This window comes from Halichoerus grypus, chromosome 14 (assembly GCF_964656455.1).
Source record: "Halichoerus grypus chromosome 14, mHalGry1.hap1.1, whole genome shotgun sequence".
In the NCBI taxonomy this organism is placed as follows: domain Eukaryota; kingdom Metazoa; phylum Chordata; class Mammalia; order Carnivora; family Phocidae; genus Halichoerus; species Halichoerus grypus.
In genome coordinates this window covers 62487885-62512275 of record NC_135725.1, presented here as the reverse complement: position 1 = coordinate 62512275, position 24391 = coordinate 62487885, and the positions used below count along the sequence as shown (strand labels likewise).

The 24391-nt window shown below is 47.1% G+C and overlaps 1 protein-coding gene and 1 non-coding gene across 4 annotated transcripts in view; one reads left to right on the top strand and one right to left on the bottom strand.

The window, feature by feature from the left end:
- Nucleotides 1–24391, bottom strand: part of GALNT12 (polypeptide N-acetylgalactosaminyltransferase 12) — an 83143-nt gene that overhangs the window by 44313 nt on the left and 14439 nt on the right. Inside the window, exons 3-10 of one of the 3 annotated variants that reach the window (XM_078061509.1) lie at nucleotides 21325–21514; nucleotides 18039–18224; nucleotides 14976–15093; nucleotides 13431–13607; nucleotides 11293–11424; nucleotides 5820–5933; nucleotides 4618–4764; nucleotides 2206–2650 (exon numbers count right to left, since the gene is read on the bottom strand). In XM_078061509.1, the coding sequence (XP_077917635.1) occupies nucleotides 2408–2650; nucleotides 4618–4764; nucleotides 5820–5933; nucleotides 11293–11424; nucleotides 13431–13607; nucleotides 14976–15093; nucleotides 18039–18224; nucleotides 21325–21514 (1307 nt within the window). In that variant the 3' untranslated portion in view covers nucleotides 2206–2407. Of the gene's footprint in view, nucleotides 1–2205; nucleotides 2651–4617; nucleotides 4765–5819; nucleotides 5934–11292; nucleotides 11425–13430; nucleotides 13608–14975; nucleotides 15094–18038; nucleotides 18225–21324; nucleotides 21515–24391 lie in introns of those variants that run through there. The other 2 variants (XM_036074154.2, XM_036074156.2) reach the window with 2 other exon arrangements.
- On the top strand, nucleotides 8517–8621 carry LOC118524149 (U6 spliceosomal RNA). Its single transcript, XR_004911455.1, has one exon. It is a non-coding gene; the product is annotated as a U6 spliceosomal RNA (small nuclear RNA).

Below are 24391 nucleotides of genomic sequence, written 5' to 3'. Positions count from 1 at the left end.
ATTATATACACACACATATGTATATATATATTTTCCTCTTTTCTTCTCTTATTATTTAAATAATTAAAATGATTCAAAGTAATAATTATATCATTTGAGTTTATAACATATATGTACGTCTACAATAACACAGAGGAGGGGGTAGGAAATGGAGTTACACTAATACAAATTTGCTAAATTTTACTGGAATTAACTCGATACTCTACTGAAGAAGATTGTGATAAATTTGGGAAGCATACTGCAATCCTTAGGGTAACTAAAAAATGTAGCTAAGAAATCAACCTTCTTAAGGACATTCTTATCCCCATGATGCAGATGAGGAAATGAGTCCAGGAAGGTGAAATGACCTGCCATAGCTAAGGTTGGCCCCCAGGACTCCTGGCTCCATGCACCAGGACTGGGGGCCAATTCACACCTTCCAGTGGGTCAGGTGGAGACACCCAGGCTCAGATTCCCCATCCATCAGTGAAGGGAAATGTTCTTCAAAAAGTAAATTGCCGCCCAGTCTGTAAAAATACTTCCCTTGATACCCTAAAAATATTTTTATTAGTTTTCTACCCTAAAAATCACCACGTTAAGTTGATAGCAGGAGTAAGAGGGATGACTCTCAAACCAAACTGATGAGTGGCGATGCCCAGTGAACGCACACAAAAATGCACGTGTAGCCTCCTTGCACTCTTTTTTTTTTTTTAAATATTTTATTTGTTTGACAGAGAGAGCATAAGCAGAGGGAGAGAGAGGGAGAAGCAGGCTCCCTGCTGAGCAAGGAGCCCGATGCGGGACTCGATCCCAGGACCCTGGGATCATGACCCAGGCCCCAAAGGCAGACGCTTAACCAACTGAGCCACCCAGGCGACCCCTCCTTGCACTCTTTATGGATTTGGTCAGCATCCATTTTATGCCTGCCTGAATTGTCTTCCCACGCCCTGGGAGGGGCTGACACCCCTTCATCCAGCTCAGACTGACACGCAGAAAGGGTAAAATATGCAGAACATAAAATTTCTCACTTTCACCACTTACGAGAGAACTGAGCTATGCTGGAAGGGGCTCATACCATAGTCCTGCCTGCCAATGAGCTATTTAATCCCATAAAGATAAAATAACTAAAGTACTTAATATTTATTTTTGAATAAACACCCACTGATGCTTATTGTGCTTCACATATTATAATGTGTTATTTATGAAACTAGAAATTTAATTAGCCCATACTGCATGCCAGGGACTAAAGTAAGCCCACATCTGCTCTGTTATTTCATTCTCGTGACTCCCTTCCACGCTTGGTTTCATTATTCTCATTCTACAGAAGAAGAAACCGAAGTTCAGAGTGGCATCAGATTGATGCTAGCCAGGTAAGTAGGAGTCCTTCTGGGTGATTGTTAAACTGGACCCCCCAGAGAAGGCAGGATGCTTTAAAAAAGAGCCCGAGGGCACACAGGTTGATACTTTTTAGTCAAGTGCACCTGTGTCTTCATCGCTCACATCTGATTGGCTACAAAAGCAAAGATCTGCAATGTCTTCCTATTGTTCTTTGAATTGTTCACAGTGATGTCATCAGGTTGACAAGATCCCAGAAGTGGATCTGGGCTAGTTCGGCAGCAGCTACTATAGCACAGAACTGAACACGGGTGTAAGGACCAAATACTATTAATGAACACATTTGAAAACTGCGTTTTGTATAGCACAGTACATTTCTCCTGGATGCCAATGTGTAATTAAAACATAAAATGACACGAATGTGTTTTAAAGTCACGGAGGTGATTTCTGAAAGCCCCCAGCCATGACACAGCGAGGCATTGTCTGGAGGCCACCGTGTGTGCCAGAAGCCGATGGGGACTCGCTAAGTTGTGCTGTGCCTTTGAGATTTCAGCTTTGGTTAGTCCTCTTTAGCTAACAGAGACATTCGCTGGAGTCTTGACTATGGTGGTGACACATAACCAAATAGCATTCCTTATTTAAATAAACCTGGAATATCTCAACAATGTGAAGGAATCAATACAGTGTTCCCAGTGTCCATCTGCCTACACCGAGAAAAAACTAACCCAATGTTTGAGGTGTTGTCAGTTTACGTAGAGTATGCTATGTGAGTCTAATTTCCACCCACGCAAACATCTTAATGCCTGGGAATCCTTGCAGACACCAAAAATAGAATATTTACCTTTTTTGCCAGGGATTGTAATTAAAATGCATGACAGAGGAACACACATCTTGATAGAAAAATATTTAAAGGTTTTAATTCTCTGAATACCAAGAGTTAACATTTTATGACTACCCTTTGAAAATAGGGTATTTAGGAGCAATTTTGAAGTTTTCAAAATCAGTACAAAGCTTCTTAAATCCAACATCACTTTCACAGGTTGTAAAGTAACTTTCTTATGAAAGGAAAGCAGCCAGCTTTGGGGTGGGTCTGTCACTGGACTCTGCTAAGTCCCTCTTGGGCAGAGTCCAGGGGCCTTCCCACTCCTTCCATGAGCTCCTTGTACCGCGACACTTTATCACATGTGTTCCTTGAAGAACCATTTCTGATGTTCGGAGTCGATGCAGTCCCGCAAGAGGGGTACGAAACTGTCACTACTGAACGTCTTCCTCTCAGCCTGAACGCATTTATTGGACTGTACGTGAAATAACGAACCATCCTACAAGAGATAATAAACTATGGATATGTAAGAGAAATGCAAATAATTCCCCAGAAAATATCTTTTTCCTTACAATGTGTTCTTAAGAGCTCAGGTGATTTTTATCACTTCAGAAGCATTTAGTGAGCTCTAAGTGTCTGCCCTGTGCTAGGGCGACTTGGGACCACGCGTACATAGGGAGGGCCAGGCGTGCGCAGGTGTGGTAGGCTCCCCTGTCGCCAGAAGCTCAGCTCCAGGGTCCCCAACTCCACCGTCAGGGCCGGTGGTGCCACCTGCTGGCCACTCTGGGGATCTGTCAGACTCCATGTCTCCTCCCTACTGCTCTTCTTTTCGTTCAGGGAAATCAGGATCAAAGAGATCTCTTATTAACCTCTTTCACTTCCCTCAGGTCAACTAATTACATCCCTGGTGATCTCTTTCTTTTAGGTTTTTAAATGCAGACTCAGGAAACTTGGCTGTAGTCCCAGCTCAGCCAGAGAACAGCTGGGTGAGGGGGTAAGTCACCAGTGAGGACATGGGTTCTGTGGGACCATGCCCATTTCCCCAACCCCAAAGATCATGGTCCTCTTTAATGCCTTCTCTTCTTTTTCTCAACTGTTGCTGAGTTAACTCAGCAAGCCTCTCCCCCGGTCCTGGAGTTTTTTTCCCCTCCACCTGTCTCTGTCGTAAGCTGTACACCCCCAGGGAACTTCATTGTGGCTGAGGAGCAAATGGGCAGAACGAGTGACATATCTGTTCTAGGGAAAGAGAAACTTTGGAAATAGAATTATATGCAGAAGAATCTCAAAAATATTAACCTTTAAAACCCTTAAGAGAGCTCCCAAGTTGCCCTCAGAGTACCAAGAAAGAAAGTGATTAAATACAGCCTCCTTTCTCCCACCCTGCTAAGGAAACGTACTGTTCCTTAAATGGTCACTGAAATTTAAGATAAAATTTTAATGACATTTCAAACCAATTTTATGATTTCTAGCTTGCATGACTCTTCCTTGAGGGCTTACAAACAGCTTCCAGTTAGAAGAAAGAAGAGAAGGAGACGGGGGCAGGCGCTGCAGAGAACCATAGACCGGGGGTGTCTTCCCTCTTATTTTTTATATCAGATGGATAGCACCATAGTGCAAGGCTTGTCCAGGTGGCCTGCAGATTTCAGTGCTAATCATAATATCGTCTACAGGAAAATGGACTCCAGCTTCTAATCATACTTAGAATTAACCCATTTATAAGCAACAGAGACCAATCTTTCCATCCCTGGAGCCAGGCTGGGAATGAAAGCTTCCTATGGAGATAAAAGAGAACTAATTTTTTCTTGTGAATTATTTTCTTTGGATTTATTCCCTCATGTGCTTTTTCGTGAGTCAAAGGATCTGACAGATTCACGAGTCCCATTATGGCTGTGTGTGTGTGGGGGGGGCTGGGCGGGGCGGGGGGGGGGGGCTAGTGCCTCTCAGGCCTGAAATAATACCCAGTTTCAAATCCACAATAACTATTCTGATGGAGAGCCAACTCCCTCAGAAGGATGTTTTCTTATCCTGCAAGTAACAGCTGATCCCTGTAGAGCTTCATGGTTTCCAAGGACAATTTCTGCCGCACATCTAGTCCTCTATGATCGCTCCCATTTTACAGCTGGGAAAAATGAGGCTTATAGACATGGAGTAGCTCATACCTGGGCCTAACCTCACATCCTTCGTCATTTCAACCCCATTTCATCTTCGAATGTGTTTGCAACAGCTCCTCTTTCCATTACTGTGGCTCCAGGCTTAAGGAGGGTGGGACGACTGGACGGGAGCCAAAGCGCTACTGATGCTGGGTGCTGATGCTGGAAGCGGGACCCCAACCACACTGCTAGCACCTTGGGGGAAGTCCTGGGTCTCCTGTACGTGGCTGCACCCCTGAGACCCGAGAGGACTAGGATGGGGAGCTCTACTTCTACTCCCCCCTCGGCAGCCCGTGGACCAACAGCGCGGAAGGCAGGAGACAGCTCGCTCACCTCCTGCAAGATGAACTTCTGATTCTCTGGAGCAGTTTCCTGGCAGAGATGCATGACGAGGGCATCCGTTCCTGCCTCCACAGTGATGCAGGCCTCTGGCTGGCGGGTGTTATAGCGTATTTCCTTCTGGGATGTGTACTCGAAAAACTAAAAACGGAGCAACCAACATGCACCAGTTACTGTCTAATGTGGAAAGAGGGAGATCGCTGGACGAGAACCTGGGGAGACTCCAGGTTGGAAGAAACTCTAATCCCACTCCTCCGTCTCTAGGTGTCTGCCACCTCATCTCCTCCGTCCTCCACGGGCCCCGCCCTGCTGGTGTATCCGCCTGCTTGGGCTGGGGTCCTGTTCCAGGCCATAGACTTTCCAGGACTCGCTCCCCCGGCCCAGCCTGAAGCTCAGCACTTCACCCAAACAGACCTGCCCAAGCCACCGGCAATTGCCCTAAACACTGCTTTGCACAGCACTGTGCATCAAAACTCATAATTCTGATTAGAATGGGATTAGTGGGATTAGAGTTTCTTCCAACCTGGAGTCTCCCCAGGTTCTCGTCCAGCGATCTCCCTCTTTCCACATTAGACATTTAAGCATTAATTCTAAGGAAGTCATCTGAAATGCAGATCTGTTGTTTTTTTCCTTTTTATTTTTTTTTCTGCCACTAAAAAGTTAGTGGCAGGGTCACTTACAATTGCAAAGACAGGCAGGCAGGGACTCAGTTATAACTAAATAGTAATATAGCCGCATGAAGGATTATCAAGAGGCCCTTAGGAATGATAGTCTGAAAGGATGTCTAATAACACAAGAAAAGTATGATGAAGTAAGTGGAAATAATGGGATAGAAAACGTATAGACATTATGATAATAACTATTTCAAACAATAATCCAAAGGCCTTGCATACAAAAAGATGGGAAGTAAATACATCTTCATTCTTATGATGGTTGCTGGGACCTGTTATTCACTTACTGCTTCTATTTTGTATTTTCCAAATGTTCTGCAATAAGCATATATTACCTGGATCATGCAAAAAATATCAAATGTTTTATTTTTTATTTTTTATTTTTTTTTTACTCTGATCTTTATTATTAAATGTTTAATTTTTTTAAAACGGAGAGATTCCTACCAATAGTTCCTTGAGCATAGAGCCTCCTGCTGTCCGCTGTCCCTTGGCCCAAGAATGTCAAGCTAGAGAAGCAGCACCTACCTGGTTCTGACCCATTCCATGACAGAGGTATAGAAGGACCTGGTGTCCTACGATTTGGTTTTCACTGGGAGGGTTATAATCAAAGCAGTAATCTTTCAGTCCTTTGTTCTGGAGCTAAACAAAACATAAAGGTGGCATTTTGGTCCAGATTTATATGCAACATACGATCCCACCCAAGGCTGTGAAGGTAATGACTCCATCAGAGAGGAGTGTCTGCCTCACGAACTGAACTTAAGGGTAAGAGCCCCTTACATTTCAAGTTTAGAAAGTGCTTTCCCATTCTATACCATAGGCAAGAAGCATAGCCCCCGTTTTAAGATGACAAATCTGAGTTGCAGACAGTTTAATTCTTTATGGCCTGAAAGGTCGTATCTCTCCAGTTCTCATTAGTGAAGCCTCATTGCTGCACTAGTCCAAGCACAGCTGGGTTGTTGCCTCAAATATGTCCCAAGGACGCCTGCGAGTGTGCATCTGCAAAAAGATATCCCAACTGAGAGACTCACCAGTCCACAGATCAGAAGTCCACCATTCTACGCTACAAGAATAGCATCATACAGAGCCAATGACTTGCCCAAGGTCACACAAGTAGAGACACCTGAGTCTGAATCCAGGACCTCAGCTCCAAGTCCAGTGCTCTCTCCATCACTCAATGCTGTCTAATCTAATGTCATCTCTAAGGTACCTTTTAGATCCAAAACCCTTCAAACATTCTAAGAGCAAAAAACCATGCTCCCTCTTCCCTTTCAGGAGCCTCTAGGGAAAGACACATACCTTTCCAAATCCCTTTCTGGAGAGTTCAAAGACCCCTCAACGAACTCCTTGTGAACCCCACTCCTGTCCTGGCCCTTGTCCACCCTTGACTAGTCTGTTTCTGAAGATAAGACTCAGCTATATAGAAAGAAGTGTCCACAGTCCACCAGCTCATAGAGCACAGACTTCCGTGTTCTTAGAGTCTCTTTGCTTTGTGAATGAATCTGGGAACAGGAGATGTTTAGAATAATCAGAGCATCTTAGACTTGGAAGGGTTCAAATGTCATCTAGCCATGTCTTGACCACCAAAGGACCCTGACCTCAAATGAGCTCCCTATGTTCAGAAAGATTTGAAACAAACTACAAAAACACTAAATGAGAGGTGGGAACCTCTGAAGATTAAAACTGAGATTAACTAACCAAGCTAGCTGTGTCAAGTTGGTGAGACACAGAAGAAACATTAAATGACTTTAGAACATTCCATGTTTTTTTTTTAACTATCCCATATTTGATTACATTTTCTTAGTGAACTATATTCTATAAACAAACAGATCTGCAAAGAAATCTTAAACCTCATTCAGTATCACACTGTCAGTGGTAATGGTGTGTTATTATTTTGAAACTACTTTAAATATAGTTTAAGATAAAACAAATAATATGTGAATATTTTTTGAAACTAAGATTTTCAGTGTAAGAAAAAAGAAATACAAGTATCAGGGCACCTGGGTGGCTCAGTCGGTTAAGTGTCTGCCTTTGGCTCAGGTCGTAATCCCGGGGTCCTGGGATCAAGCCCCGCATTGGGCTCCCTGCTCAGCGGGGAGCCTGCTTCTCCCTCTCCCTCTGCTGTTCCCCCTGCTTGTGTGCACTCTCTCTCTTTCTCTGTCAAATAAGTAAATAAAATCTTCAAAAAAATAAAAGAAAAAGAAATACAAGTATAATATCAAAGAAAAAAAAAATCCTGTAAGACTACATTTGAATTTGAGGTATCAGTATGAGCTCACGATTTGTTTCTCAAAAATATGCATTGCCTTTCTCTGCCCACTGAAAAGCTGTAGTGTTGTGCTGTCCCACGTGGTACCCACTGGTGGTGTGTGGCCACAGGGTACCTGAAATGGGATTAAGTCCACACTGAAATATGCTGTAAAGATAAAATACACAGCAGATTTCAAGACTCAGTATGAAAAGAAGTAATGCATCTCAATAAATTTTTACATCAACTACATGTTGAAATGCTAATATTGAGGATATATTGAATTAAATAAAATATGTTATAAACTTCACTTGCTCCTTTTTTAAAACATGGTTACTAAAAAATGTCCCATTACTTATGTGGCTAGCATTACGTTTCTGTTGTGGAGTGTGCTCTAGAGACAAAGACCACCGCTGGTGTCCAGACTGTGGGCTCTGACCACAGCTCCCCACGGAAAGGGTCGGGGCTTCCGGGAGGCATGGCGGCAGATGTAGAAAATGAGTGTGACCAGAATCAAGGAGGCGATCAAACCACTATAAGGAGTTAAGACCATAGAAGCCAAAATAAAGAGATTCTCACTAGCCAAAGATGGGCAACCTGAACAGATCAAAGAAACACACACACACACACACAAACACACAACAGGTTAATTGATTGAAGAACACTGGCCATATAAAAACCCACTGGTTTACAATGATGCTCAAAAAAAGAAAAAGCCAAGAAGCAAATGAGCCAACAAACAAACAAAAACAACCCATTCTGCCCAGCTGGAGGAAAGTGGAGTGCCAACTCTTACCCTAAAAACAGGCAAATAAAGAAAAAGACTTAAAAATGTGTTATGCCTTTTCTGAATGAACTCTAAATTTCGTAGACATCAAACTGTCCTGGTTAACAAGGGAACATTCTTTTTTTACAGAAGAAATGAAAGGACTAGAAAAAGCACTGTTTGGCAATGCCATTTGAAATACGGGTCTAGGGCCCGCTTCGGCAGCACGTATGCTAAAATTGCAACGGTACGGAGAAGATCAGCGTGGCCCCTGCACAAGGCTGACATGTAAATCTGTGAAGCCTTTCATATTTAAAAAGAAAAAAGAAATACGAGTCTAGGCAATGATTATCAACGGCCACCAAAAACAGGAGAGAGAAGGTTGAAGCAGCCCCTGATAGCGGCTGGTCTAGGACAGGCTCCCTCATCACTAGAAGCAGGATGACCAGAAATTAGGTGCTCCCCCCCGTGATGCAGTCGGAACACAGGGCACACCCGTGAAGTGCGCCTGCCATAAAAGGTCAATTCCCACTCCAATCAAACCTTTAGACCTCATTTCCAGTTTAAGAACTGTGGGGAGAGGCACAGTTTAAAAGACACCACAGGGAAACAATGAGGTAACTCCAAGGGTGAGACACTCTATGGGACAACAGATGCTGTTTTTTCAACAGGTATTAGTAAAAGGGGGGAAGAAAGGGAAGAGGTCTGCCTCAGCTGAAAGAGCCATGGGAAGAAAGACATGACAGCCAAACACAATGGTAGACTGGGTTTGGATCCCAGTTGGAACCAGCCAACTACTCCAAGAAAGATATGAAAAATTGGGGGAACCTGATAAGGGCTAGATAGTGAAGGATATGAAGAAATGATTGCTCCTCTGGATGTGATAATGGTCTGTGGTCCTGTAAGATCATGTCCGTACAGACGTGCATGTGACAGTGACCAGGAGTGAAATGACAGGATGCCTGGGGTGAGCCTGAGCAAAGAAAAATGAGAGAGGATGGAGCAGAGGAGACAGAAAGCAAGAGTGGCAATATCATGATGATTCTAGATTCTTCGGGACAGGGTTCCTTACGCCATGCTCTCTGCTTGGACATTTTCACAAGGAAAATTGAATTTAATGCATTAATGGCCTGCTTTGTACTTATTCTGTGTGTGTGATTATTTATTTAATGTCCATTTCCCTAACAGACAATACACTTCTTAATGGTGGGACAGTGGTTGTCCTTCTACCATCAAACCCCCGATGCCCAGAGCAGTGCCTAGCACAGGGTAAATTCCACATAAATATTAAAGTTGGAGTATTCTGAAAGTTACAGATACTCTTGAGAAGCACAAATATGTTGGGTGAGTAGGGGAAAATTTCATTAAGAGGCAGAGACTTAAAAACAATCAAGAGACCGCACATATTAGGGAGATAGGTGTTTATGGTGTTTACTTGTTTTTTTTTTTTTTTAGATGACTGAAGATGTAATTGGTTCTGATTTAGCTCACAGTTGTGGAGAACTTACATTCCATGCAATGTGCTTGCAATTTTCTCTCTTTTTTTTTTTTAGTTTCAGAGGTAGAAATTAGTGATTCATCAGTTGCATATAACACCCAGTCATCACATCATGTGCCCTCCTTAATGTCCATCACCCAGTTACCCCATCCCCCAACCCACCTCCCCTCCAGCAACCCTCAGTTTGTTTCCTGGAGTTCAGCGTCTCCTATGGTTTGCCTCCCTCTCTGTTTTCATCTTATTTTATTTTTCCTTCCCTTCCCCTATGTTCATGTGTTTTGTTTCTTAAATTCCACATATGAGTGAAATCATATAATTGTCTTTCTCTGATTGACTTATTTCACTTAGCCTAATACCCTCTAGTTCCATCCACATCATTGCAAATAGCAAGATTTCATTCTTTTTGATGGCTGAGTAATATTCCTGTGTGTGTGTGTGTGTGTGTGTGTGTGTGTGTGTGTGTGTACCACATCTTTATCCATTCATTTGTCGATGGACATCTGGGCTCTTTCCATAGTTTGGCTGTTGTGGACATTGATGCTATAAACATTGGGGTGCACGGGCCCCTTCGAATTACTATGTTTGTACCCTTTGAATAAATACCTAGTAGTGCAATTGCTGGGTCATAGGGTAGTTATATTTTTAACTTTTTGAGGAACCTCCATACTGTTTTCCAGAGTGGCTGCACCAGTTTGCATTCCCACCAACAGTGTGGGAGGCTTCCCCTTTCTCCACATCCTTGCCAACATCTGTTGTTTCTTAGGATTTTGATGGATTCCTGTCTCACATTTAAATCTCTCATCCATTTTGAGTTTATTTTTGTGTATGGTTTAAGGAGATGGTCCAGTTTCATTCTTCTGCATGTGGCTGTCCAATTTCCCCAACACCATTTGTTGAAGAGAATAGCTTTTTTCCACTGGATATTCTTTCCTACTTTGTTGAAGATGAGTTGACCATAGAGCGTCCTGCTTTGTATTTATCAGACTTCGAGAATAGAACACAGGTACTTCTGCTCAACACCACACAGCAGAGGAGACCTCCCTAAGTTAGTGTAGTTCCTCGCAAAAGCCAAAGGCACTGGACATTTTAGTTAACTTCATCCCAGAAACATTTCTTTCAGGTTCTTTAAAATAACAGAAGTGACCCTTCTCCTTCCACTACTGCCTTTATGAATCCCTGAGCTGGGGATTATTAACCGGTCCAGCCACTGAAGCTTGAAGTAATGTGACATTGGACATGGAAGCACTAAGTGAGCCTTAGTTTCCTCGTCTATACAAATGGGAGGCTTATACTCACCAATTTGGAGATGGCTTCTAGTGCTGACATTCTGGACCCAAGGCCCAGATGTGGGGAGAAGGAAAGACAGTGCATGAATGCAGGGAGGGGAGGGAGGGAGAGGAAGGCCAGCAGTCCCCATAAAAGGGATCTGTCTTGGCCAGGATTTGTCGATCAGGGAACCCCCTGCCCACCACAGGCCCGCCTCACTCACCATCCCAAAGAAGCCAGGCCTGTCTTCAGGCACGTGCAGTTCTGGGTACACGTTCTCCAAGAACCACCTGAAGTCCTTACACCGGAGCTTGGCACGGAGCTGCTTCCTCTCGGTCACATCCCCAAAGGGTTCCTGAGAAAAGAGCAAAAACAGTGAGTCCCTGCGGGTCATGAACTTCCTGTCAAAGCCCCATCTCCTCGGATGTTCCCTTCCTCAACAGCATTTATTGAGCACCTACTGTGCGCTGGGCCCTGCACGGCCTCAGACACAGCTACATCACTGTGGCTGGAGAGACTGTGACACAAACATGTGCCTTCTCGGGTGTCCTCGCTGCAGGCAGGTGTGGCCGGCTGTACAAGGGAAGGACACGAGCGCCTGGTCATGAGTCAGGGAGCCGCCGAGTCCTGGGGCCGCGTGACCACAGACCAGGGAACGTCCGTGCAGTACGTACACCATGACGTGCTGAGTTACTGCTAATACCTGAGCAGCCACTTCCAAACACAGGTTAAGTATCCTCGATGTAATCATGCTCAAAATCCTTACATGCTCAACACACTGAAGTCGGAATATATACTTAGAGCAGTGAGTGCAAAGTGCCACGATGATAAATACTTGCAGAAGGTCCGTTTTCTGGACCAGACCGATGATTAAGAACTTCCACGTAACTGAATAAAGCAAGTGTCTATTCAGCATGGCCAGGGGCGCAATGCTGAGTGCTGACATATTACTGTCCATGCACTATGACGCTAAAGTATTAAAATCTGACAAGCTAAATATTTAGCAAAATGGTAATGATAGGAAAATGGCTGAGTAAAATTTCAGATTTTTTACTTATTTCCCAGTGGTTCTTTCTTTGGTGAGTCATGGCGTCCTCACCTTCAACCAAATACCCATTTTAACACTGGGTCCTGGGCATCCAGACAAAAGGCGTATGCGGTGGCCCTCTAACACGTTATTCTTTGGGAACCCTCAGGAAAAGGCAACTGGGGCTTCCAGACTGGGCAACGGGAAGGAGCGGATGTTTCCACCCTGCAGCCTTGAGCAGGACAGAGGAAGCCACGACCCTGGAGCCCAGAGGCAGAGAGGGGCCAAGGGGGAGGTCAGGGGCAGGTCCACAGGGCTCTGCAGAGCAGGGAGAAGGGTCCATGGGAGGGCACACACCCCAGGCTCAGCTCTGCCTGCATCACCCACAAGGCCTTGGGCAAGCTCTCTGAGCTTCAGTTCTGTCATCTAAAAAATGAGAATTTCATAGCTATCTTGAAGGGCTGCTAAGTATTCAGAAGAAGAGATTTTCATCAAGTGGCTGGAATCGAGAGGTTTTAGAGCACACCTCGTCTTGCCAAGCGGCCCTCTCAGTTACGCAGATGCCGGTGGGCACCCTGTCCCGGGGCCTGCAGAGCTGGCCAGTGCAGAAGCAGTGGACCTGCTTGCTGAAGTTTATTTGTAACCCTAGTGTCAGTACTTGTGGTTCGACCCCTTCACCGTCATTCACAAACACGCGCAGAGCGGCCGAAAATCGCAGTCCCATGGGACGTTCCTAGCTGAGGTCACATCTCAGTCCCATCCTGTCAACAAGTGTCCTGTTCAGGGTCCGCCTAGTGCCACATTTTCCAGGTTTTGCTGCTCTGTGTTGGTGACTTCACTGGTCAAAAGCCCCCCGAGCACTGTGCTGAAGGGCTGGCTAGCGTTCCTAGGTGCAAGAAGGCTGCGCTGGGCCTGACGGAGAAAATACGTGGGTGAGATGAGCTTCATTCACGCGTTACAGTGCTGTTGGCCGTGAGTCGGATGTGAAGAATCGACAATGTGTACTTCGTAATGTCTTCCAACCGAGGTACACATGAAACCAAGTTATGTATTGATCAGTTGGCAAACATGTCAGCCTGCGAAAGGCATGCAGGAACCTGGCCCTGTTGACGCCCAGGAGCAGTGGTTCAGTAGTCTGGAAATCAGGGTTGGGGCTGACCGCACAGACCGTAAGTACTGCGACCAATGAGAAGCAACTGTAAGTATTATTATAAGTGGAGGAATAAAGGCTTCCCATGCTGGTATCATGGGTGCCCGATTTATTCTCTATTTCTGGAGCCAGGTCCGCTAGGGTGCGGAGGCCAGCCGGGGTGCAGGCGGGCCGGGGAACTCACCAAGCGGGCATGCGGGTTGCGATGGTAGTAGAGCTCTTTATATTCATCCATCCACACTTCAGCGGCTCGGACGCTGTTGGCCAGGGCCTTGTTGCGGGAGTAGGGAGCTTGCTTGGGGAAAACGTGGCCAACGTGAGAGCAGGGGTGTGTCTCCAGGGTCCCACCGCACTGCCAGATCTGTGCACAGAGCAGGGAGGAGGCTGGTGGGTGAGTGAGGGGCGGGCTGCTGGTCCACAATGCCCACAGCCAGGAGGCTGGGCACACAGACGTCACAATGAATGCTGCCAGGGCCTCGCCCCCCAGGGGACAGGAGGCCACCTCCCCCAGCACACACAGAACACAGAATGCTGTCAAAGAGCAAGAACACAGCCCCGAAGACGAAAAAGCCATCGGAAGTGAGACCTCCAAGTCCATGCACTAAAGCTCATGCACTTGACCCACAGGAGTACCCATAGCTGACCTCACCAGAACCCATTTACTGATCATGTAAAACACAGGCTCTTTACCTGGTCTCCTAGCCACAGAAGATAGGAAAGTGGCAAGTAAGAAGAGAGGTTTGGAAGGGGGAAAGGAAGAGCTTCTAGAGGCAGCAGAGCAGCCTGACACCTAGGGAAGAGGCAGAAAGACCATTAAAAGCACACCCTAGACCTCAACAGGCTGAGTTGTCTGAGACCATTTCATGCGGAGGCAAATGGCTGGGAACACCCTGTTGTCCCCAGGATGTATGACCAGGGTACTTAGAATGGAGGGTGTGAGTCTTCAGTGGAGGGCCAATTCTCATGAACTCTTTCTAAGCAGGAAACCATATAAAACATGACTGAAATTTAAAATTTTCTATTAAAAAGTATAGACATTGACATAACTTTTTGATACTTCAAAATGCAGGATTTGGTGAATTGGAAACCCCAATGAAATGCTGGCGGTCTCTCCAAGGGGCATCTGTGGGTCATACGCAGCAGAATCAGTAGGTGGGCTTATTCCAAAAAGCAGATTCCTGGTCCCTACTGAAAATCCATCAAACCTGACTTCCTGGAGACTGTACCTATAAATCTGCCCTTTTTAAGCAAGTCTCCCTAACAATTCTTATACGTGGCAAAGCTGGAAAGTCACTGTACCAAACAGGGTACTTCATGAGTAATTAAGCAGATCAAGGCTCCAAAAGATGGAACCGGGACGCAGGGGCCTGTGTTTGAGCCCAGGGTCTGCCACTCACTATTTGGGTGACCCTGACCCAGTCACCTCCCCTGTCCAGGCCCCAGCTCCTCCCTGTTGTAGTGAGAGAAAAGAACTAGGTAACTTGGAAGGCCCTTCCCTGCCCCAAATCTATGAAAAGTACATTTTTTAAAAAAGGTTCAGACAAGAAGACAAGCATGTTTATGGGATGTGTGTACCACTACCATCATCTTTCAGCACTGTCAGATAAAATCTGCCAACATGGGGGAAAAGTCCACCAGGGTCTCCTGGAAAATCCCATCACTCCCCGAGGGAGAGACAGAGAGACAGAACAGGTTAGAATGAGTCTGAAGAGAAGACTGGAATACTTACCCTAAAGGAGAATTCGAGGTTTTCTCCGCCCCAAACTTCCATTCCTGTGTCATAAGACCCCAGATATTCAAAATATTTCTTACTCACAGCAAACAGCCCTCCAGCCATTGTTGGAGACCTAGAAGAGTGTGAAAACTGTATTGTAGTGTGAGCGGCAGGAAGCCAGCACGGTTGAACTCCTGCCTGCCCCGAGCCCTCCAGCCTGCCCATCCATCTCTAAGTACATCCTGAGTTCACACTCCATGCCAGGCACTAAGCTGGGCCTGAAGGCATAGATGTGTCCCACAGTCCCTGCCCTGGGGAAGCTCATGGACACCTCAAGTGGCACTGTGTGTGAGAGCACTCAGGTCAAGCCAGAGCCCTGGGGGCACCCAGGAAGAGGCCTGGGGTGGGGGGGTAGGGCTCAGCTTGAAGAACACAGGGGAGTTGGCAGAGAAGAGGAATGGGATGGTTCTCCAGGAAGACACCAGCATGAGCAAAGGCCTGAGGGTGAGAGAAAACCTTGTCCTTCTAGAAGCACAGACAACAAGGAAAGTCAAGGAGAGAGACGTGCTCCCCAAGAGGATGGCTAGCACCAGGCTGCGGTGGCCTTGGCCGTGCAGTCACAGGGCGGGCAAGCACGGATGCCCTTAGGGCTATAGAAGACCACGAAAGGCAAGTCCATCATCTTAAAGCTCCCGCAGGGCCCGTTCCTCTCCTGCATGAGTCGCCTCCCCCGCAGGACCCAGACGGCTAGCATTGGCCTGCTTCTTCAGCCGGCCTGATGTTCTCCTCACCAGGCTCCTCTAGAACCACTACAGGTTCCAGAAAGGGTCCAAGGCTTCTGTCCTACCACAGCAGAAAGCTGTAGGGTCAACACACCAGGAGATGCAGATGCAAAAGGTCGGAAATGGAGACCTATACTTCATTAAGAGTCTAACTGTCTGCAGATGTTAAGGTCTTCCAGCAGCACTTCTGGCCCTTGACAAAGTATTGGCTTTCCCTGCGCTCCAAGCTTGGGGCCAACGAGAAAAGGGCAGCAAGATTCTTTGTGGAAGGGAAGGCTTTAGACTACAAAGCACTTCCATGTGTGTTCTTCCTAAAAGTCTAAGAAGTAGGCAGGGTGGATATGCTTGTACCTATTTCACAGGTGATGAAACTGAGGCCCAGGGATATTATAGGAAGGGAAGGGGAGTTGCCCACGACATTCCTGAGTTCATGTGTACACATGTGGTGGGGGCATGAGAGTTCATGTCAGCATCCCAAGCTGGATATGTGACCCTAGATAGGATCCTTCCTACTCTGAGCCTCAGTTTACAAAAATCCGTGAAAGGTTGGGTAGGATGTCCCTCAGGGCTCCTATAGAAGCCTGGGCATCACCCAACCTCTCCCTTCCCCATTCTCCTTCAGCCTCCTTCAATTCTTCCACTGCAACATCTCTGGGGTCCTCCATTCCCTCCATCTTCTCCCGCACCATCCTTCCTGCCTAGAAGACTACGATGCCTCCTAACGATGTCCCTGCCCCCTGCCCCACCCCCTGCAGGCCCCTCACCACGTGGCACCCAGCAACCTTTAAAGAATGCAACAGGCAATGGTAATTTCCAGCTCAAATCCCTTTGGCGGCTTCTACCTTCTCAGGGTAAAGCCCAAAGCCCTGTCCTTGGCCTTCCAGGCTGGACGTGACTTGGCCCCGTTCATCTCTCTTCCCCCATCTCTCAACACTGTCCCCACAGGCATTTCCCTCTGGCCAGAAGTGAGTCATCTCAGGGTCAGAGCTCGGGTGGAAGATCCAGAAGCCCACCTGCCAAACATGGGTGCAGATCTAAGACACCATTTCCAGCTCGGTACACCAGCAATAAAGCTGATGTTTGACCTTCATCTGCCTGATTCCTGTATCTGCCTCCCATCTGGTCCTGAACTTGGAAGGAGAGGAAGAAGCCATACTATTACTTCAACACCTCAAAAAATGAGAGCAACTGAGCCCCCTTTGAGCCCACTCTTCTCAGACCCAGGCTCACTCACTGGCCAAAGGTGGCCGATTCAGCCCCAGGCCCACCTACCCCCCAGTTGAAAAAGGGCCTGACAGCATGTCCTCAAAATGTTAAGCTTGAAATTACCATATGACTCACCCAATTGCGCTCCTAGGTATACACCCTCAAAAATGGGTAAGAGGGACTCAAACAGATAACAGTACCCCAATATTCACAGCAGCATTGTTTACGATAACCAAAAGGTAGAAACAGGGCACCTAGGGGGCTCAGCTGGTTAAGCATCTGCTTTCGACTCAGGTCATGATCCTGGGGTCTTGGGATCGAGCCCTGCATCGGGCTCCCCGCTCAGCGGAGAGCCTGCTTCTCTCTCTCCCTCTGCCTGCCTGTCTGCCTACTTGTGATCTCTCTCTCTCTCTCTCTGTCAAATAAATAAGTAAAAATCTTAAAAAAAAAAAAAAAAAAGATAGAAACAACCCAAGTGTCCACCAGTAGGTGAATGGATAAACAAACATGGATGTATATACAATATTGTATAACCATCTCAGCCATAAAAAGAAATGGGCTTCTAGAAGAACCTTGAAAACATTATGTTAAGTAAAGGAAGCCAGACACAAAAGTATAAGTATTGTGTGATCCCACTTAAATGAGCAATCTAGACTAGGGAAATCCGTAGAGACAGAAAGTAGAATAGTAGTCACTAGGAGTTGGAGAAGGAGAGAAAGGGGAGTCATTGCTTGATGGGTATAGAGTTTCTGGATAGGATGATGAAAATGTTCTAGAAGTATGTAGAAGTGATGGTTATACAATATTGTGAATGTGCTTGATGCCACTGAACTGAACACTCAAAAATGGTACAAGTGAGAAATTTTATGTTATGCACATTTTACCACAGTTTTTTAAATAAGCAAATCAATAAAATATACCAATATAAAATTCATGTGTGTAGCGAAGATTTTTAATAAAAGTAAGCAAATGCTCTGGAGAAAACAAGAGAGCAACAGCCAACCAGCCTCCCAAGGGCTGACTCCCTGACCCAGCAGCCAGATGCGACGAGGCATGCTCCAAGAGTGAGTGCCTGGAAGTCACCCCTCACCTGATGACATCAATGGGGGACCGCATCCGCATCCTCTCCCTCTCGGGGACCACGTGCCACGTGAACACCAGCCTCCAGTCGAAGCCGCCGATCTGAGGCTCCCCGGAGTTGCCCAGGTACTCAAACGTGTTCCAGTCGATCACATCGATCACGGGGCACACCACCGCCGACTCCTCTTCGTGGATTCTACGAACACCAGGATGCCCCATGTGCCTCTCTGCACAGAGAGGTGGCCGGGGGACTGGAAGGGAACTTGGGGATGAACTCTCCTCCTCCTTCCTAGCCCGTGTGAGAAGGCCTGCGCCTGCTCTTGCAGTGTCTGCAGCCATGTCAGGCCCTGGCTGGCGCTCGGCAGAGGGAATGCTTAGGTGATAGGGGAAGCTGAGGGAGGAAGGGTTCTGGCCTGAAGATGGAAGGTCCCACAGCTTTCACGTTCTGAATTCCACCTATGGCTATTCTGCATAAACTTGAATCCCTCCATGAAAGTCGAGACATGTGAAAATCAAAGGTCACTTTTAAAACAGAAAACAGATTTTCAGTTTCTAAAGACGGCAAGAGGTTTCTTCATGTAATCGCAATGAAGCATCTTCATGTCAAGAAATAATTATCCCCCTTCAAAACAGAGATGCACCCAGACCAGAGGATCAGCTTTGGAGCTCGAATAAAAATTCGAATCCTGTCCCTTATTTGCTGTGTGACGTTAGCCAAGTCACCTAACCTCTCAGAGCCTAATCCCTGTGGGTAACACGGGGGCATTGATACCTACTCAGAGGGTTAATGTGAGGACTCCCTGAGGGAATGTTTGTAAAAGATGGTTGACAGAGAACCTGGAACTATTGCTATTCTTTTAATTCTTATTATTGTGCAATGTTATATGGTATTACAGCGAAAAACCCTGTGACTTCCCGCCGCAGATATCAGCCCGCATGTCTGCTTCAGCGGCTCTCCAGTCACGGCTGCAGACCCAAGCATCCTTCAGCACGCTGCCATGTCGTGTCGGTATTTTGCATTTGACGGCACACCAGGAAAGATGAACCGGGACTAGGCTGTGTGTGAACACTGGATTTCTCTGGGTTACATTTCGGGGGCTTTTCTCTGGGATTTGAGACCTAAAAATCCTAAGTCACACAGAGCAAGGGTGTGAAGAAACAGAGATCAAGCAGACTTGAGCTGTGTCTTTAGAATAATACCAGAAAACCAGAGGGGGTGTTGTGAATATCACACTTAGGTAAGAATTACACTATTAGGTGAAATTGCACTGTTCGGGATAGATTGCATGAAAAAAACCTGGGAATTCTCTAAAATGAGGGAGACGTAGACCAGGTACCTATCAACACCCAATTCTTTAAATAAACTGAGGGTGCTCTTAAAGGGCTTGAGGGGACCAACGGCAGACCCGCTGGGCAGGTTCAAAGAAGCTGCTTAGCCCCTGGCAGAGACAAGAACTTGTGACTTGGAATCAAGCTGGTCGGAACCATGGGGAGCCTAATTTTTATAGGAAAAGGAGAACTAGGGGGAGCCAGCCTTGGCGTAAAGGCCCCTGGAGCACGGTCACACAATGAGCAGGCCCAGTAGCAGTGCGCCCCACAGCAGGGGGGCGGGGCAGGCATGTTACTGGCATCTGGGGCAAACCATTCTTTGTTGTGCGGGGCTGAGCTGCACACTGTGGGCTGTCCGGCATCCCTAGTCCCCAGCTCAGAAAAACGCCAGGAGCACGACTCACCTGACTTGAGAACCAAAGAACATCATCTATATCCAAAAGCCCCTGGAGGAATGGGGTTACTGTTCCTGTTGGACCGTCTAAGGGACCAGTGTGAGCCAACTCTGGTGCCCACCGAGGTCCCTGGGGAGCTCCGGAAACATCCAGAAGCCCAGGCCTACCCCCAGAGATTCAGATCCAAAGAGTCTGCCGTGAGAACAGGAGTTGGTATGTTTTACCAATTCCCCAGATGGGGTGCTTTTGTCTGGAGATACGGAACAAGGAACTTGTCTGTGGACAGGACTGCCTTGCTGCCCTCAGGGGATGGGCTAGAGAGGAATTCTGGGCAGCATTAGCACATCGGCTGCCTTTAGACCGGCCTAAACGCAGCCAACTCTGTGCACATGGGGAGGGGGCAGAGGGCAAACCCACCTGTCCAGGTTCCAGAGAGAACTCTTAGCTGTCACCATATTCTAAATAACCTCAGACTCCATCACAGGCTTGGGGAACCCTGGGTCCTTGCTGCTAGTGAAGCTCAGCAGAGCTGAGGAGGAGAAAGAGGCAGCTGGGGCACCCACAGCGGACAGGACCGAGGACAGAAGTGGCAGAGCAGGGGACAGCCTGGTCTCACACAGGAAGGGAGGCAAGTGGGTCCCCAGTTCTTCCAGGAAGACTCCGGCAACCAAAGCACTAGAGGCCATGGGAAAGCAGTTTGCCAACTGCAGAGACTCTGGTCCTCCGACCCTTCGCCAGCTTCACAGGGAGGGACCAAATGCAGACCCCCCACCTTGGCCCCTCCTCCCCCACCTGGAAGAGCTCCGAGTTGGCCAGCCCAGCTCCTGACCGCTATGATGCAGAATCAGGAGAGTAGGGAGAGAAAGAGGGAAGAGAACAAAAGGCCTGGCGACTGTAGTTTTGGAGGACAGGCAGATTGGGAGGGTCAAGGTAAGACACTGTGGGACAGCAGGAGACATGCCCTTGAAGACAGGGCTGTATTATGACTTTTCATGGCTCCATAAAATATATATATATTTAAAACTATATTTTACGACTATGTTGGTATAAGGACGAACACCATCCAGGCTAAATTCATTACTGTACAGTCATTATTGATATTCATTTTTTTCCTTCTGATTGAAAAAAACAATTACTGCAAAAACATTTTTGTGGGTCTGTTAAAGGTTCATGGGTCCTAAGCATTGTAGGCACTGGGTATAATGGATAAGACAGCCTTGCTTGAAGGAAATATGCCAAAATATATATTCTTTAGCAGTGCAATGCTATAGGATTGATTTTTTTTTTCTTGGTTGATCATACTTTCTAAGGTGTTCCACACTAAACACATAAAATAAGTAGGAATAAAAGCAAACACTCATAGGGCCTCCTACATGCTAGCATGTTCTAAGGACTGTATGTGTATTAGTTCACTGAATGGCCTCCGCAGCCCTGTGGGGCACGGACTGTTATCATGCCCAGTGACAGAGGACTGCCCAAGGAGCATCTGAACCCAGGCGCCTGACAGCTCCCTATGCTCAGGTAAGAAGTTTCTGCTTCTGCACCACGTGGGGCCCCCGGCTGCACGCTCACCTCTGTAGCAGTGGCTCGAGCCACCCCTCGTGGCACTCACAGTGGCAGTCCAGGAAGGTCAGCACTTCGCCTTTCGCCGCGGAAGCGCCCAGAAGCCGGGCTCGCACCAGGCCCTCCCTCTTGTTGGCACGGATCAGACGCACCTTGGGCAGCCCAGACAGCTCATCGGCCAAGCGCTCCTTCAGGTGTTCTGGGGAGGCGAGCAAGGCAAGCAGGGTCACCGCCACACATCCCGAGCCATGTCCTTCCGGGGCCTCACTATCCCCAAAAAAGAAAACTGAATAGACAGAAGCCTCCTTTGCTCTGCACCTGGGATGTGCCCGCAGAAAGGCCAGGGGAGGCTGGGGCAGAGGAATTCCAGAACCGCGGAATGCTCCCCTTCACAACACATGCACACTGAATTGTATGTTTGAAATGGGTGCATATGGTATGTGGATGTATTTCAACAAAGCTGTTACCCCCTCAAAAATACATCACACCTTGATTTGTGAACATTTAAAAATGAAGAACACAAAAATTCCTCAACCACAATTTTTCAGAAAAATTGGCTTCATATAAACTTGGTTTATTTATGTTAATTATGTAATATGTTATAAAATTTTATGTGGAATTAAGTTAATAAATTTTATTTATATTTATGTTAACATAAATTTTCTCAGGAACACATTTCACTGGACACGGTAATAGTAATAATAATGGCAGCTCACACCAGAGGGCCTCCTATGCTAAATACTGTCTAGGGGATTTATCTCTAAGTCACGTGAGCCTTATAACTTTCCCATTAGGTAGGCACTACAACGATCCCCATTTATAGATGAGAACACTGAGGCCAGGGAGGCTAAGTAATGTGTCAAGGTCCCAGAACAAGTGTGCTAAGGAGCCAGGATTTTAACCCGGTGGCCCTGGCTTGAATCCTCAGGCTTAATTAACACTGCCTCCCAGGGTGCCTGGGTGGCTCAGTCGTTAAGCGTCTGCCTTCGGCTCAGGTCATGATCCCAGGGTCCTGGGATCGAGTCCCACATCGGGCTCCCTGCTCGGCAAGAAGCCTGCTTCTCCCTCTCCCACTCCCCCTGCTTGTGTTCCTGCTCTCGCTATCTCTCTCTCTGTCAAATAAATAAATAAAATCTTAAAAAAAAAAAAAAAAAACACTGCCTCCCAGAGCTTTCTTGTATAATCTCTCATCCTTGTGAAACAAATCCAAAATTTGTCAGGAGGACGTGCTCATCCCATTTTGCAGAAGAGGAAATGAGGCTTTAAAAGTTGAAAGGTCGTGCCCTACCTGGCCCCAGGACTTGTGACTCCACACACATACCGGGACTGGAGGCCCTGGTTCACACACCTCCGTGGGTCACGTGAGGTGGGTGGGAACCCATCAGGCAAAATAAAAATAAGAGGATCTACCCATGTTGATGTGGGCTTTGTCTGAAAGTCCTCAATCATCAGCAAAAGGGAAATTTTTTTTTAAAGAGTTTTTATTTATTTATTTGACACACAGAGAGAGACAGCGAGAGCGGGAACACAAGCAGGGGGAGTGGGAGAGGGAGAAGCAGGCTTCTTGCAGAGCAGAGAGCCCGATGCGGGGCTCGATCCCAGGACCCCAGAACCACGACCTGAGCCAAAGGCAGATGCCCAATGACTGAGCCACCCAGGTGCCCCAGCAAAAGGGGAAATTTTATGAACTGTTCTAGGTTGCTTCATTGTTTGTAAAAATGTTTCTCTAAATATTCCTGACACTCAAAAAAAAAAAAAAGAAAAGCATTCATTGGTTGATTTTTTTTTTCAATCCTAAATATAACTGCAAATAAGCTGACAGCACAAATAAGGGAGGTGACTTCCCAAGCAAAGCTAATTAGTGGCAGTGCCCAGTAAACATACACGAAATTGCAGGTGCAAAAAAAAAAAGGCAGGGGGGAAAGAAAGAAAAAAAGGAAATGCCTGTGTAGCCTCCTTGCACTCTTTATGGATTTGGTCAGCATCAATTTTATGTCTGTCTGAACTGTCTTCCCATGCCCCGGGGGGCTGACACCCCTTCATCCAGCTCAGACTGACACGCAGAGAGGGTGGCGGGGAGGGGGGCAGGGCAGGGCTCCTATCTCATTACAGGCTGAGCGGGCATGTTGCCCACTCTACAAGTTACCACGATGGGGAGGGAGCCTCGGCCCCACGGCGCCTTACACTGGCATCTTCGAGAGAACGGAGCTGCACGGGGAGGGCTTCATCCCGTAGCCCTGCCCGCTGAGGAGCTGTTCCATCCCATGAGGACAAAATAAATAATCTGATTTTTGCTTCTGAATGAATGCATTTCTGAAATGTTTTCGGTATTCCACAGTTTTTTAATATTTCATAAAAGGACAAGTTACCATTTACCAAACACTAACAATACGCCAGGCTCTGGCCTAGCACATGACCCACCTTTCTCTCAATCCTCCCAATGACCCTATGAAGTAGGAACTGTTATCCCATTTTACGGGGGCTGAGGCCAAGGTTGACACTGGACTTGCTCAAGGTGCTGTAGCTACAAAGTGTTGGAGCTGGGATGCCTGTGCAGCGTGATCCAGAACCACTGCCAATGCCGATTTAAAACAGCCCTGGGAGGAAAGGACCAGAGGAAACGGAGATGCATACCTACTGCGTGCCGGCTGACATGGGGTTTCTGTCCTGTGCACGATCTCATTTATTCCTCACCACTTTCTGATATAAGTGTGGATAAATCCATTCACAGATGAGAAATCGAGGCTCGGAAAAGACAAGTGACTTGTCCCAGGTGCCATGACAGGTTCACGGTAAAGCTCACCTCAGGCCCAGGTGCCCTGACCCCAGAACTCAGTGCCAGGTGGGCATCACTCCGCGTCAAGCCCCAGCCTGGCCTGCATACTGTCATGGAGAAGGCCAGCTGAGGCCGAACACACGCTCTCCCCGTGGGTGCACACGGCCACTCATCATATAGCTTCCCGTTCCCAGCCTCCCTTGCAGCTAGGTGTGGCCAAGTGACCCTGTTCTGCTCAGTGGGACATGAGGGCAACTTCCAGGTCTGGCTCCCCAGCCCCTGGAAACCCTTCTGCCAATG